The sequence below is a fragment of the Hyperoodon ampullatus genome (genome assembly GCF_949752795.1).
Source record: "Hyperoodon ampullatus genome assembly, chromosome: 13".
Classification (NCBI taxonomy): Eukaryota; Metazoa; Chordata; class Mammalia; order Artiodactyla; family Ziphiidae; genus Hyperoodon; species Hyperoodon ampullatus.
In genome coordinates this window covers 47,495,367-47,512,343 of record NC_136926.1, presented here as the reverse complement: position 1 = coordinate 47,512,343, position 16,977 = coordinate 47,495,367, and the positions used below count along the sequence as shown (strand labels likewise).

Genomic DNA, 16,977 nt, shown 5'->3' with positions numbered 1-16,977 from the left:
ACTCAACATTCACTCTAATCCAGTTTCTGCTCCCCCTACCCCAGGTCCAGGTTGAATTGTCTGCACTTAAGAATGAGGAGGGTCAACCAAAGCAAGATCTGAGTTCTGAAAGGAGTTGTTTTGTAGCATCCCTTTAAAGGAAGACATAAAAATAACAGGCATTTACTGGGAGACAAACTCACCGCAGGGGCTGATGGCTGTCACCAAGGTCATGGTATATTTTTGTCGCCATGTTAGGCTGGAAACCTTACTTTCTCTTTACTTCAACTTCTCTCTGAGTCTTCATAGAATGTCAGTTTTTTTGCCTGAGAGACCATTCCAAATTACCAAACAAATAATAAATGAGTTAAATCATCCAGTTAATAAGTCTGCCCTGACCTCGTCCAGCACCTTATCCAGCACAATTTCTACCCGAAGAAGAGATCCTGAGTCTCCCAGTACTTCCTTCCTGCCTGGGAGGATGCAGAAAAAGTATCAACTGGAAAAACAATGTAGAATACTGATAAAAATGCATGTGCAATCTCTTTTTTACATCATATTTCTTAACAGTTATTAACTGCAGAGAGTAGTTCAGCTTTTGCTAAATGGTTAAGGAAGTACTCATAAATTTGTTGCAAAACAGTTTTATTATAACAATGTTTGACTGTTAAAGTTTTAGTATATACTGTTTAAAATTATAATACATTAAGTCAAAAGACAGCTTTTAAAAAGTTTTTCTGTTGAAAACAATTTTTATTTTTAGTGAAAAAATACAGATACATTTTTGCTTTGAATTTCATTTACATGGCAAATCAATTTTAGGTCCTCCTAGACAAGATTGATCTATTTTTATTTTAAAACTCCTTTAATTTCAATTTTTCCTTTATTAGTCTTTACTACTATGGCATAGTTTCCTCTGCAGTTTGACAACGAAGCAAAATTCCCATTTCATAAGTTGGATTTTAAGAGGCAATGTTAAAATACTTTGAGGATCCTGAAAACACATTTGAACTTGGCACAAGGGTTATTCTGATTATTAATTTAATTCTCATGCATAAACAAGAGCCACAAGTCAACTCTGTGTTCTAGATCCCAGAGCAAGACCCCTCTATTGAGAAGAGGCCCCAGTGGTAATAGCAAGGTGACTTCCTCAGGACCTGGCAGGCTGCTCCAAAGGGTCTAGCTCCCCTCACTTCAAGATGGGCACCCTGCAAGCTTGTTGCCACAGCTGCCTAGTCTTGGAAGAACAGATTGTCTGTGCTTCTCGGGCTGTCTTAGCACATGCCTTCCTGGTGGTCATGGCACCAGGGAGAGGGAAGAATGTTAGATGTAAGGACATTTAGGGGGTTTCTTCCCCCACAGGAACCCTCAGGACTGGACACTTCTGGGTTAAAAAAAAAACACTTTATTACTTTGCATTCCATCTAAAAAACAAATATAGGTTTTGAATATGGCAAAACCCAGAAAGGATTATTTTATATACAATTAGAGATAATAGAGCATGGAGCCAGACAATGACCTTGTAAAGACTCAGTTAAGGACAAAAAAGTTGATAAGAGGTAGGGTGCTCTCTATGGGCTAAAGGCTGAAGACCTTGAATGATCAGAAATGATTTGAAGAACTGCGTTGCCATCAGGGTAATACCCCTGAAATGACATATTCTAAGCCATCGCTTACCTAACATTGTTATGCTCAAGAATTAAATTGCGGTAGCACCTTAATTTAAAAGGAGTGAGGCTTAATAAAATAGAGTTATTGATAATTCCTTTCTGTATCGCTTTTTGACCAGAAACACTGTGTATAATACACATTCACAAATTTCACTATGTGTTATTCTAGTTAGAGGCCTCTTTTGCTTATGAGAAAAGCCATGTTTTGTATTCCCATGAAGTCTGTAGACACGGTTAACAAGATAAACATCACTATAAGTGATATGTAAGTTACAGCTACCTACTGACATTTAAAAAATAAAGAGTAATTTTCAAAGACTATTAACACAGGATTACTGTTACTGAGAAGTATGTAGGGAGGACCTTAATGTAAAATATTTTCTTTAGGTAGATCCTTTCAAGGTGATTTAATAAAACACAAAATATTTACACCATACTAAACTTTCCTAAGTTTTCTATGATACTTCTATTTCAAAATTGTCTTATTGAGAGAATATAAGGAATATAGATGCAGCAAGTTTAATGCATAAACCAATACCATTAGCTTGAGCAAAAGATGTACACAGGGTCTCCCAGCACCAAGAAGACAGCAAAAATTCAACTGCAACTACTTCTTTTTTTCCAAGCAGCTCAAAATGCTTTAGCAAAGACCTTATGACATATCATTATTAATGATATAAGAAAAGGTGAAAGATTCAACAACTGGGGCTCTTGACTCCAAGCACTTAATCCACTAAAACACATGGCATTTGAAGTTTAAAAATTATTAGGAAAATTTCCCCCTGAATATGATCTCAATATTTTTTTGTAAAGCATTAAGATTTACAAGGACTTGAATAGTATTTGAGAAGTAAGAGTGACAACACATCCAGTTTGGGGATATAAACTAGACAATTTAGACTGTAATCATGATCAGTTTATGAGAGTAGCAAATAAGTGCCAAATCAGACCAATACTGTGAGATTTTCTATGCTATTTTGAATAATTTGGTTCAAATATCCATATTTGGCCAGTATATAATTCCAGTTCATTCTGGTCACATCAGAAGGGAACAAGGATCTTCTGTACAGATTTTACGACCTGACCCTTGTAGCTCTGCCAGACCATGTAGGTTGCCAGGAACACTGGAAATGGGACAAATCACTCTTTCCGTCACTATTACATTTTATGTGAGAAGTGGATCAAAGACTGCAGTGGAAGGCTGCACATAGGAACCAGAAACTGAGCCAGTCTCCATTACCAAATAGCTACCATGCTGCAAAGGGTCACGGATGGAAATGGCTGGCTGGAGGACAGAGCCAGAAGCAGACAAAGCAGACGCTCCCTGGCTGCCTGACAAAATCTGATACCTAACAGATTCTGACTGCTGGACTTGTACGGATTGGCCACGGGATTCAATCCCAGAACCGCTCTCTTTGGTGGGTGGCTGAGAGTTTTTGGCTTCGTCATCCATCCCAAGGCTTATCTCTGCAAGTTTTTTAAATTTGGGACTGAGTGAGTCCAAGCAGCTGTCATCAAACTCATCAGCAATAAAACTGCAACAACCCAGGGAGCCGGTGGGAGAACCAGGGGCACCCATTCCTTCGTTATCATAGATCAGCAAGCAATCGTTTGCTTCCTGGCCATCGTCTTCCTCGGCACAGGCAAATGCTTTCTAAAGGTGGAGAAAAGTGGAAAAAAATGAATCGTAAGAGACACTCAGTGGAAAAATGTAATATTATACCATTCTTAGAACTCAAGGTTTGATCAAGAATGCGTGATTTAGGTAATCCATAGAAGTAAGGGCATCCTCTGTATCAGTAATCTTGTGAGAGCTTGACCCGTAAATAGGGCCCATGCCACACCTCGGAATATTCCAAGAATCCTCATCCTAAACAAGCCCTTCCTGCCAGTCTCTCCTCACACACAGTGTCAGCCTTCATCTGCTCTACCAGGCTAGATGCCAGCACTTGCCAGTTCTGATACCAAAACTGTAGGTGAGATCCGTTCTAAAGATGCACCAACCAAGAGGCAAGCAACCTTCCTCCCAAAGTCCTCTCTGTTCTTGCACCCTTGTCCCATTTTGATTCTATGCTTCCTGACACTTCACCTAATCTTGGACCACAGCCCTCGCTCCCCCTTTTATGTTTGGGTCATTAATTCAATGGTTCTTCAACATTTTTGGACATGGACTCCTTGACAATGTGAAGAATACTCTAACACTCTCAGAAAAATGTTTGCAGATGTATTCTGACATCCTTCATGGTATTGGAAATAGAAAATAAGCTGCTTTGTATTCCTAAAGAGGATGCTGCTGATCTGAAATGCAAAAGGTTTTGCTTTCTGTTGTTATTCCAGCTGGAGGAATGAGGTGCCATATCCTCTCATCTTATGTCTACCGGCCCCTTCTTCCTTTTGACCAGTAGCTGGATTTTGGCAGCCATCTTAGGTTATCTGTATTATTTTACAAGGAGTCTCTACTTTTTGTTTCTTGTATTTCCCCAAGCTGCAAACAAACGAACTGTAAAACTGAAGTAGAGTCAAGGAGAAAGATCTCTAATGTAAACAAGATAACAAAGTTTTCCACCAAATTACCTGAGAAAAGTAGGAGTCTAGGAAGTTCATGTTTATTGCCCCTTCACCATAGTCCTTGTTGGTTCCTTCCATGGAATACCTTCTTCTCATCGTTCCGGACAGAATAGTTGCAGAATAGTTGCTAAGTCCAGCAGCTGTTCCGAATTCTGCAGCGGCTCCAGATCCTGCAGCGGCTCCAGATCCTGCAGCGGCTCCAGATCCTGCAGCTGCTCCAGGGTTGGTGGTCACTTCCATTCCCGAAGTTCCTTCCACCCCCGTCCCTCCAGCGTATGTATTTGTAAAAACTTCTAAAAACAGGAGAAAATTCGATAACATCTCATGCTGTGATTTGTTTTGTTTTGTTTTTTTTCCTGGTCTTTGATATCCGTGAGCAGTTGCCAAGTAAAGCAAGTATGTGGGAGAAAATACAATTTTATGACTCGAGGTGATAAGAACATCCTGCAGTCTGTTATGTGAGAGTAACAGAGGAGGTGAGGACGTAACAGAGGATATTAGCAGATGAAATAGCTCTGAAAACATGCTAGTTGAAAAAATATACAAAGGAAATAGATTTTCAGTGACAACGGCCAGAAATGGAAAAGTAAAAACAGAATATTCAGCACACAGCATTGGAAAGCTTCTAATGTAATGCTTGTTTGTTTTCAGGAAAAAAGAAATTATAATTAAGCTGTCATATTGGCTCAATATGGAAACCAAAGAGGAAACATACATAATGTAATCATGCAAATTAGCAGATGCTAATTTGGTGTCTTGGTGCTTAATGAAAATTTAATAAGCTGTGACTATTTTGCCTGTTACTTTTACATTGCATTTTCATGGGAAGCTATTTTTTCTAGAGAATTCTGAATATAGTTTTTGCTATGTAATTATAATGGGAGAAGCAGGTAAGGATTAAGGATTAAGGTAGCTGATAAAGACAGTTACATTCTTGGGGGAGATCTTATGTGGAGTTTTCAGGCTGGACATTTAAAAACAATCTATTGCTAAGCATGGAATTAAGAAAAAACTGAATATTAGGCATTAGGTCTTATGGTTCTAGTTTACACCTTAGTTGTAGTGTTGAGATAAGATGAGTAAAATAGTCATTTGGTAAACCAAAGAAATAAATAATTTCACCTATATGACAAATAAGCGATTCTTGTCCCATTATGATTAAATATAAGAATTGGTAATTGAACTCAAATCAGGATCCTGTAAGCTCTGGGGAAGGAAGAAGGGCAACAAGACCTAGGATGTGCACACATGAGGCTTTAACTGCAAATATTACTAATGTTGATAGGCAAAGTTGGGTGGTGAGTACATAGTGTTTGTTATATTTTCCTTTACATTTTTCTATATGTGTGAAATCTTTGCTTATTAAAAAATTAATAATTGACCCCCTGAGAGCTCTACTTCAGTTTATTAAAGTTTGGAAATGTATAGCAAATCTTCAGCTAGTAAAAAATGGTGACATCAGTGGACAAATGAACTTATTGAAGCCAGAGCTAGGTCACAGAATTGACTGATATACTAACAGTAAACCATTTCATTGAAACCCTATTTCAGGGGTAACATCTCTCAGTATGTGCACAAATATGCAAATTATTAAGAAAAGAATTTAGAACATTTCTTATTTTTCAATATTTCTTATTTAACTCATTATTGCTTTCAAAAATAAATTTTATGTTCACTTACCAGAATTTTCCATGAAATCAACTCCATTGGCAGTTATAGGTGTCACACAGATATTTGCAATTTCCTACAAACCATATGCAAAAAAAAAATACATTTAAAAATTACCCAGATTTCACCAATATAAGTAAGATATGCAAATGGAGACATTACAAGAATTTCAAATTCTTCCAGGAGTAACATTTTTATGATTTGACATCTGAAGAGCTAAGATCCTAAAAGGCTCCATTCATTTTAGTACTGACTCTCATGGGTCCTTGAGGGTCAGGAGTATCATTTTTATACCCCATTACCTCTTTATCTATATGAATATAAATCGAATTTTGTTCTGTATGATTGAAATAAATGTTTTACAAAGTGTATCCTCACCTTGTCTTCAGGCCGGGCTCCTTCGATTCCCCACGGACGAATTGTTCCTTCTGAACCATCAGGCACTGGGATGAATCCACCAGTCACTCCCCCGATAGGACCGGTCCCACAGTAACAGGTCAACAGCAGAAGGGGGACCACTAGTATATAGGAAAACAAAATATCAGAACATTTGAATCACTTGGAAACAATTTGACATGGCAATTGTCAGAAACATTACAAAGAAAATACAATAATTTTTAACGCTTATGGATAATCTAATAGAAAGCAAAATTCGCTTCTACAAAATAAAATTTAGTAAATTAAGCATACTAAAATTTCACATGACTATGAAACTGAAGGAGACAGATCAGATTATTCTTGAGACACGTATATTGTTTTCTTAAAATAGGCACTGTTTGATGAATGATAAAGGCCATTCAGTTCCTCAATCATTTTCCGTAATATATTTTTTTTATTATTGCATTTATTTGTACATGTTGAGGCAATGTATATCGTGTCAAGTGAATACACACCCGAAGAGTCAAGATTTTAGGTGGGCATTATAGTGATTTGGTAATCTGGTCTCTAATGATCTCTTAGAGAATAGCCATTAACTTGCAAACTCCCTCAGCAACTAGAGTGATGATCTAATATCATTGCACTCTTAATTGTGACTTAGGAATTCTTAGCTTGGGGGGGGCCTTCCTGCCTGGGTAATTACCATTCTTTCTGTGCATATCAGTCTTAGCAATAAAGATTAACATCATTCTCAGGCTAATGGGCCAAGAGAGAAAGGAGGCACTTCTCAGTCTAGGTAGTCAGTGACCCCACCTCCACCTTTGGCCTGCTGAGGCCACCTGAATCCTAATGTTTGAATTCTGTTCACTTACTGGCAGCTTAGTGAGAGATTTAAGAGTATATAGCCTCTGGAGTCAGACTTCTAGGGTTTGAGTTTTGGTTCCACCATTCACCAGCTGGACAAATTATGTCATCTTTTCTTGCCTCCATTAACTGATCCAAAGAATGGGAGAATATATAGTATCTACCTCATAGATTGTTGTGAGGATTAAATGAGATAATATAGATAAAGGATGGTACTGAGTGCCATGAGGACTTGCCAGTATTGTTTGGATGGGCTACATCAGTTGTACAAATTAGGTCAGTTTTATATATTTTATATATACATAAATGAAAAAAATTAGGCCAAGTATATAAAATAAAGTAAGTTGGACATAATACATTTTCTCAAAATTTAGCGTAATGTTCATATAAGTGATACTTCTAAAGTGATACTTTTCTTTACTTATTGCCATTCTTAATTCTATGACTTTGCTAAATGTGTGGGAAGGGTTGAATATTATAAATGGACAAATTAGTTTTGAAAAGTGATGAATATATATCCGTATGATCAGTATTTTTAGGTGGCCATAATAGTCTTTTAGAAATCTTGTTTATCATTGTGTGTGCAATATGTATTAGGTTTTTACATATGCATCCAGAGAAAGTTCTGTCCTGCACAAAATTCAAGGTACGACATTTTCCAAATGGTGTTATTTCACAAGAAGCAAATTTGATTGTGGGAATAATGGAGTATATTACCTCTGACTGTCATCCTGAGCCACAGTCCTAAATGTACAGTAGCCTAGAGGATATATGCGTACCTCAAAATTCAACATTTCAAAATCAGACTTATCATTGCCACCCAACTTATCTGTGCTTTCTCTGATATTTTCAATTTCATTTAATGGTTTCAGTAGCAGCCAAATTCAGTGGTGCATATGGACTTCTGTTCCACTCTTCCTATCCATTTGTTTCCAGATCCTCTCCATGTACCCACATCGTGCCTTGCACATCAATCCTTTCCTTTCCAGTCTTATGCCATGGCTTAAAACCTGGCCTCCATCATCCCTTGTGAACTATTACAATAACCTCCTAACTGTTCTTTCCTTTTTAATTTACAGTACACACTGTGCCAATGTTATCTTTCTAAAATACAAATATGATCGTGTTAGTCTTTTATTCAAATACTCTCAGCAACTCTCCTTTCCATGTGTGTGTAAGCTCTTTCAAACTAGTCCCAAAGCATTCTCCAGTTTCATCTCCTTCACTCTCCACAATTTCCCCTTGCTTTAGCCTCTCAAGGCTGTGTGCTTCTTAAAACCTGCCAAGCATTTTCTGGCTTTGGCTCATGCTGTTACCCTTTGGAAACACCTTTCCCTCTTTTTGTATTTGCTATATCCTACTCATTTTCCAAGGTTCAAATGGATGATTCCCCTGAGTCTGTGAAACCTCTGCAATGTTCCTTAGTGTTCACTTTTATTTTATATTATATTATTATATATATTACAGCTTTATCATGGTATATGTTTTCCATAGAGTTAGACATGCATAAATCTACTACTACATGAAAACCAGAATCAAGTTCCCTTTCTTGGGAACTTGATTGATCTTGATTGAACTTGATTGATTGAACTTGATTGATGTATATAAAGACTCATATATAGGTACTTGAAAAATCTTTGGATTTGAAATTGACTAATCATGACATTGGAAAACTGAAACTCTGAGTGTCAGTTTCAGCTATTAAATGAAATGATGCATGCTAACTTTAGAATAGTAAACACTTAAGGGGAAAGAGGAAGGAGAATATATGGCATGTGTAGGAGGCCACTAAATGTATGGATAGTAATTTATTTCTTTTTTTAAAAGAGATCTGAATAAATATGGCAAATATTAATGTCTGTTAAGTCTGAGTGATAGTTATATGTTATATGATTATACATGTGCAAATATTACTATCTGTTAAGTCTGGGTTGTGGTTATATTTGTGCTTGTCATGGCAATTTTCTGTTCTTCTTTGTGGTTTAAAAATATCTCATAAATTAAAAAAAAATACATTAAGAGGTTGAATAATCATTTTAACTCTAAAAGTCTATGGTTCTATAATAAATTAGGGAAGTGACTGTGAATTTATCAAGGATTTCTTTTATTTATAATATAAGAATTTGCCATGAAGTTCTTTTAAATAGAGACTTGTTACATTCAAAATACTAATTGATTCACACGATTTTAAGTGTAATTTTTGAAACCTACCTATTAAAAAATAAATTTTAGTTTTATTGAAAAATAATACATGTGTGTAATTTCCCTCAATGTGTTCAATAAACTTAATATATTAAGTATGAGAGCCTTACAGGAGTATATTTTCAGGTAGAAAGCTATTCTGAGGAAATTCTGGATTAAGCAATAACTTCTCAGAGTCTGTGATATATTTATGTGCACTGTAAAGCTCAAGGTTTATGATATCTTATATATTTTCCCTAAATTTATTTGGCCAGGGTTCTATTTTATTTTAGAATTTCATGAGATCTGTATACAAAAAAGACATTTTAGAAAGTGCCACACTCATGGATAAAGTCATTATTTTGACCATGAACATCATGGCCAGTGTGTAGACTATTCATGCTTCATTTTTTTCCTTCTTGAGTCTCTCGTGCTGTTTTCTATATGTCTAACATATACGACTTGCTTTTCTGTATTATAAATACAGATTGTTGGCAGGTGACGTGTTAGCTTTAAACATTTCTGATTTTTCCTGAAAATGCCATTTCCGATTCTTCCTGAAAATGCCATTTCCCCCCAGCTTTGCCTCTAAAACAACTGCGGAGATGCATTGTCCATGCAGTGGGAAGGCCTCTGCATGTGCTGACACCCAGTGCAAGCAGGATGATGCTGCGGCATACTCACACAGCAGCAGCAAAAGACCGAGGAACAGCAGGCCAATGGCGGCAGGCCCCAGCCTCCTGGAACTCTCTCCATTAAAGGTCACAGGGGTTTTGGTCGTCGTGCCCGAATCTCTACAGGTGCCACTGCTGTCACACTGACAGACTTCCAGAGTCAAGTTCTCCGGGGTCTTGCACCACATGCCCTTGCTGTCCGTGATGATCAAGGGGATTCTGTACACACCGGGAGATACCTGCTTCGTGCTTTGTAGGTTTGCGGAGGTGGCTGAAGGGAAACAACCAAACAAATCAGCAGTAGAACAAGGCGTATCTTGCTCCTTGCTCTGCAAACTACGTTTTTTTTTTCTTTTTGGTGAACAGAACCAGAGTTGTAACAGACATCACTGTCACAAATAGTAGGGTGAGGCTTGAGCAGATATGAGGGCTCTTGGAGATCAGTGGGTGTATGGGGCTGTACTTCCTCCTGTCCTCCTGTCTGCTCCAGATGGGCCCATTACTCTCCCCCGTGAAAACTCAGTCATATATATATATATATATATATATATTTTTTTTTTTTGCGTTACACGGGCCTGTCACTGTTGTGGCCTCTCCCGTTGCGAAGCACAGGCTCCGGATGCGCAGGCTCAGCGGCCATGGCTCACGGGCCCAGCCGCTCCACGGCATGTGGGGTCCTCCCAGACCAGGGCACGAACCCGTGTCCCCTGCATCGGCAGGCGGACTCTCAACCACGGCGCCACCAGGGAAGCCCCTCAGTCCTATCTTGATTTTCCCCCAAAAGAGGAGGGGAGATGGGCATCATTTAAATCCCAGGCCTCCTTCTTCTGGGACTTAACCACTCTTCTGTACGTCTGCACCAACCCCTGGAACCTGGTGTAGACCTCTGAATGTATCCCTTCCGCCTCGCTCCATGCTTTGGTGCCTGACTTATCAAGACTGAATTTCTGCTTTGGCTGCTGCTACTTCAGCTGCTCCTGTCAGTACTCATCCCATGAGCCTAATGCCAGTTGTATGGGATTCCCTGCGGTGAAGGCCTGTTGCTTCTCTGACTCATGAGCAATGATCGTACTCCATTCTTCATTGCTATGCTATCCCTTCCTAAGTGGGCTCCAGCAGCAGCTCTCATAAGCTGTAGGGTTGTATCCCTTGAATCATTCTTGACCCCATCATGCCCCTTGACATTGTGCCTGACCCACCTAGTCCAACCACTGCTACCTTGCCTACCCTCACCCACACAGGTGTGTCTAGTGCCAGGTCCTGTCTCTCTATGATGTTTCTTTTGTAGCCTTTTCACTGGACATGTGTCTGGTAAACCCATTTGGCTACATGCACAGTTTGGAGCCAGATCCCTACACCAGGATCAGTAAGACCCCGGGAAAGAAGGCCACGGAGAACAAGATGCCTTTGGTGACTCTAGCAATGGCAGATCCCTATGACTAGGGTACCACAGAGTAAGCACATTCATGAAAGGAAGCAAGAGTAGTTCAGAAAAGAGCTAGAGATAAATGAGTTCATTTACAAAGGATTTGAAGTGGCCTGCTGGTCATTATAAAATCCTAAAAGGGAGAAGATTCTTATTGTCTAATGGCTTTTTCTGTGAGACTCCTGGAAAACAGGAAATGTGAAATTAGCATGATAAAGGTTCGGAGAAAAGGAAGGATGGATTAGCTTTTGCCCATTGGCTAATAGGTTTACAAATTTCAGTCCACCATGCTCTCAAGATTCCTGACTAGTGACCGACTAGTGACAGCCTTGAGCAGGCTGACCCCTTCAGTGCTTCATGTCTGTTGACAGCCTGCAGACATGAAGGCTGTATTTAGAAACCTAAACAGCTCTGCAGTAAAATAGGTGCCCGACTATAATCTTTTTATTTTTATTTTTTTGGGGTGCTGTGGAGGTACAGATAAAAAATTAAAAATATAAAGATATCCAAAAATTAGAGTCCACATGAAAAGCAGAAAATATTAAATAGTGCTAATATTATATTGTATCATCCCTTTTCTTTCCTGAAGAGAGAAGAAATTCATGAGGCTAGGACCTCATCTTCATTACAAAGAATTTTAAAAACTACTCTTGGAAAGGAACTGCTCCCAAAAGAACTCTCTCTTAACCTTCTGGAAATATAAAGAAGTAGCAACTTTCATTTGCGGAAGCAGCTTTACAAGTACTCACCATCACGTCTTGTGATCGTCCACACTGACAGTTCTATAGTTTGCTTGTCCTGTGAAAATGTGTAGGAGCCAGTATATTTATCACTGTCCAGTGATATAGCTTTGACAACCACGGAAGGTGATGAACTACAGGTTGTTTCCTTTTCCAGGACAATTGTTGGACAATTTTCATTAAGAGAACCTATTTGGACATATATGGTGCCTGTAGCAGTTTCACCTGTTTTTCCTATAAGAGTAACATTTTAGAGTTAGAGAAATATACACAAGTTGTACAAAAAATAACTAAATAAACCTTTAAAATTTCTCTCATATGCAACCAGATTAGCATATCTACTCATGAGAAATTGTATTCGTTATTCCCACAAGTCACCCAATTTCCACACCTTGTTGAGAGCAAATTTAAATTTATCAACTTGGCAGATGTCTTGATTAGAAGCATGGCTATTAATTTAATAAGCTTGGAACCAAGACCTCTAAGGTGATAAATTCACTGATTACAAATAAAATCAACATAAAAATAATAGTTTTCTTAAATGTATCCTACTGCACGAGCCCAGACTGTGTGAAAGATTTTTGCTTCTAAAGCTTGAGCCAAAGTATTTGGAATAAACTATGATTTATTTTTATTACCCAAAATATAAAGTTTATTGAAGAAAATTTTTTTAATGTTGACAGTCAAAAACAATAAAATAAAAATCTCTCAGTGGTGGGATTATGAATTATTTCTGTTGTTTCCCTTAGTGCTTTTTTCTGTTTTCCCAGATAATATGATTTTGGGTGTTTATTCTTTTGTTTTATTTTTATGTTTGCTGATCGCCTTGAGCATAAATTAATTTTACACTTAGGGAAACACACATAGTCCATGAATATTATTTTAAAAACATTTCAAAAGATTTTTATTGTTCAATGATATAAGTGCTTGAGATGTCTATAAGTAACTCACTCTGTGTGTAAGTAACTCACAGAGGCACCTCACATTGGAGCTGAGCTTCCCTGATAGGCTTCCTGTCTCAATCTTTATCCACCTTCTCAAACCCAGAAATTCCTGCCCCAACAGCCAACAATAGGACCAACACAGAATTCACTGGTCCAACAAACTCCAGTGAGAAGCTGGGATGCTCAGTCTTCCCCTGGATTTAGCCACCTCAGATAATTAACTTCATCTAATGATAAAGGTAATATGTTAATAATCACAATCATCTATTCATCAAGAAATGCCAGTTGGAGTAACATTTCTCTAAAAATGAAATATTTTTTCTTACCATCTATGGCCAGAACCTCAGCTGTGATTGTCTTGTTAACTATGAAAGTAACATCCCGAAAAGTATTTTTGACAAATTTGATTTGAGCAGTGCTTGAATCAATAGTTAGCAAACCACCATCATTACGTCCCAAGATGTATCTGTTTTGTAATAGAAAACAACAATAGGTTTTTTTTTTCAAACATGGAATGTTACCTATTTAATGAAGATGACTCATTAATATTTAATATATTTATACTTAGTATAAGACTATGAAATATACTTTTATAAAAGCAGCAGAATCTTAACATATTAGCACAGACAAGCAGTATTTCATAATCCTTAAGTATATGTTAGCCTGGTTTTTCAATTTTCTGCTCTGCTCAGTAAAATAACTGTGTCCTTGTTCTTTTTTTTAATGAAGATTATTATTATTGTTTTATTTTAAAATTTCTTTTTGGCTGCGTTTTGTCTTTGTTGCTGCATGGGCTTTCTCTAGTTGGGGTGAGCGGGGGCTACTCTTTGTTGCGGTGCGCGGGCTTCTCATTGCGGTGGCTTCTCTTGTGGAGCACAGGCTCTAGGTGCGTGGGCTTCAGTAGTTGGAGCACGTGGGCTCAGTAATTGTGGCACATGGGCCCTAAGGCATGCAGAATACAATAATGGTGGCACATGGGCTTTGTTGCTCCGTGGCATGTGGGATCTTCCCAGACCAGGGATCGAACCCATGTCCCCTGCGTTGGCAGGTGGATTCTTAACCACTGCACCACCACAGAAGTCCCTGTGTCCTTGCTCTTTATACTGCAGCAGCTACTTTGCATGGTGCTCTACTATTTTAGGCATATGTGTCTTGTATGTGCTGTTCTATCTGACTGTACCACGGTCTTCTGGTGAAATTCTACTCTTTTTTTTTTTTTTTTTTTTTTTTTGTGGTATGCGGGCCTCTCACTGTTGTGGCCTCTCCCGTTGCGGAGCACAGGCTCTGGACGCGCAGGCTCAGCAGCCATGGCCCACGGGCCCAGCCGCTCCGCGGCATATGGGATCCTCCCAGACCGGGGCACGAACCCGTATCCCCTGCATCGGCAGGCGGACTCTCAACCACTGCGCCACCAGGGAGGCCCCCTACTCTTTTTTAAGGCCCAACTGAAAGTCTCCATGAAACTTTTTCCTGATCTCTCTAGACAGGCTAAGTCATTCTTTTCTTAGTTTCCACTTTAACTTATGCTTATGCTACCTTTGCTCATAACATGCCTCTTCTTGAGTTATATGGTTCCTTGAGTTGGCTGCTTTGTATCTCTTTGTATCCTTGGCACAGAATAGTTTAGATGTTATATTGTAATAGTTTATAAATTAAAACTAGTCAAGGTAAACAACAAGGTCCTACTGTATAGCACAGGGAATTATGTTCAATATCCTGCGATAAACCATAATGGAAAAGAATATGAAAAAGATTATATATGTATAACTGAGTTGCTTTGCTGTACAGCAGAAATTAACACAACATTGTAAATCAACTAAACTTCAATAAAATAAAAAAATTCAAAGAATAATAAAATATTAAAATAAAATCTCACTTGACAGATAAGGCAGCTTTGCCAGTGTCTTCATCAATGGCTTGATATGATCCCACGATATAATTGATCAGGTTTGTACCGCTTATGCCTTTTGGGACAACAAAGGTCTTGAAAGAAGGACGGAATATAATTCCTTCCCTCATATTTATTACTTGGATTGTGAGTGTGGTTGACTGGACCCTACTTTGAGAGACTGATGTGTGAAATTCAGCTGTGTTTCTGACGGCGATATCAAGTTGCACACTTTGTAGTTGTTCATAATCTAGAGACTAGAGTAAAAATAAAATTAGGAGGAAAGAGGCGTCACAAAAATACGATCTGGAAAGAGGACAAGAGAGCTCTATGTTACGTGCTATGAATGAATCCTTTATTTCTATACAGCGAAATGGTTTCACAGATCTTCGCAATGCTGTGATGAGAATACTTTAGAATTTGTAACTCATGAAACCTCAGTTTGGTAATGGATACTTACAAAGCAGAGTACTTCTTTTTAGACTAACAAAACACCTTTATAGTTTCTTCAGGCTGTGTGGTACAGTGGAAAGAATCACAAATTTTCTATGGTCACATGGTTTGAACCCTGATTCTGCTACTTAATAGCTATGTGACTCAGGGCACAATATTTACTCTCTCTGATCCTCAACTTTTTGCTTCTGGTAAAAAACCCTTACCTCATCAGATTGTTGTAAGGACTGAACTAATTAAGGCCCATAATACATTCCTGTAAATGGCAGCTACGCCCATTCACAGAATAGTTATTGGATTCCTGTGCAATAATATCCTTTCTGGCTTTAAAAATTCCCTGTTGGCAAAGATAAAGTATCCTAATAAACTTGGTTGGCAAATAGGCCTCTGCAAAACGATGAGTGGGTGGCCCACCGACTCTTCATAGAACCATTTTCAGATAGTCCTGTGTGTTACCTATTTGTTTGATCCTGTTATTGAGTGGCCCAAATCAAGGCCTGAGGTATCCCAGGATAGCTTTTTCCATTCACTAGTAAATTTTTTAAGGGTGATGGGTTAAGGAAATGTTCATTTTGGTTACATTTGTGTATAACTGAAAATAATTAAGGTATGAGATCCAGATTTGAGTTTTAACTTTGCAATGACTGGTTTTGTGGGCTCAAGTGTTTCCTAGTGGAGAAGAAGAGAACGATGCTTAAATAGGTAATTATAATATAAGGGGTAATTGACAAAAGAGATTACAGAGTCTGTGTGTGAAAGCGAGTGAAGACTTGTACTTGAGAAAGTCAGGAAAGGCTTCCGAGAGGTTTTCATGTGAGCAGAGTGATACAGGTTGAGGAGGAGTTATTCAGGCAGAGTGAAAGCACTTGCAAATACCAGAATTACAGAAGGTGATAGGGAGATGACTGCTGAGAGACCTTGGATGCAATTCTGAGGGGGCTGAAAGTCATCTCAAAGGCCAGCAGGTTGTCATCACCCTGGCTGCATATTAAGAGTCCCCTGAGGAACCTTTAAGAACCGCTTGCTGCCTGGCCTTCCCTGCAGACCAACTGAACCAGTAGTTGCCACAGGCTGGGAGAAGCTGCAGGTGATTCACATGGACAATCTTGATTGAGGGCCATTTTCACAGCCAATGGAGAACAAGGAAAGTTTTTAAAGAGGAGAGGAACTGGTCCAAATTGGCTTTAAGAAAAATGTGGTCGAAGGAGAATGAAGGGAAGTATACACAGGAGGTAGGTACGTCCATCAGGAAGGGAGGGGGCAAGGCCGAGAAGAACACAGGCTGTGAGAAGGAACACCAGGGCTAGACTTTAAGGGCAGTTTCTAGGACAGAATTTGATGTCTGGCTCTAGGTGGTGAGAAAATGCCATGACTGAAGGATAAGGCCCAGGTTTCTAGTTTGGGGGACTGGATGACACCAACACAGAAGACTGGGAATATCTCATTCCTAGGCATTGTTGGGAGTTTATAACAAAACCCCTGCAACTGAGGATGGCTGTAACCCACTCTGAAAAGCAGAGTAATAGCAACCACTTATGTGGCTT

The 16,977-nt window shown here is 38.7% G+C and overlaps 1 protein-coding gene across 1 annotated transcript in view; it reads right to left on the bottom strand.

Moving 5' to 3' along the window:
• Nucleotides 1-607: 607 nt before the first annotated feature.
• Nucleotides 608-16,977, bottom strand: part of DSG3 (desmoglein 3) — a 31,487-nt gene continuing 15,117 nt past the window's right edge. Inside the window, exons 9-16 of the mRNA XM_079717951.1 lie at nucleotides 14,969-15,237; nucleotides 13,419-13,558; nucleotides 12,158-12,382; nucleotides 9,993-10,253; nucleotides 6,264-6,403; nucleotides 5,898-5,961; nucleotides 4,224-4,510; nucleotides 608-3,303 (exon numbers count right to left, since the gene is read on the bottom strand). Of these exons, the coding sequence (XP_079574077.1) occupies nucleotides 2,815-3,303; nucleotides 4,224-4,510; nucleotides 5,898-5,961; nucleotides 6,264-6,403; nucleotides 9,993-10,253; nucleotides 12,158-12,382; nucleotides 13,419-13,558; nucleotides 14,969-15,237 (1,875 nt within the window). The 3' untranslated portion in view covers nucleotides 608-2,814. The remainder of the gene's footprint in view (nucleotides 3,304-4,223; nucleotides 4,511-5,897; nucleotides 5,962-6,263; nucleotides 6,404-9,992; nucleotides 10,254-12,157; nucleotides 12,383-13,418; nucleotides 13,559-14,968; nucleotides 15,238-16,977) is intronic.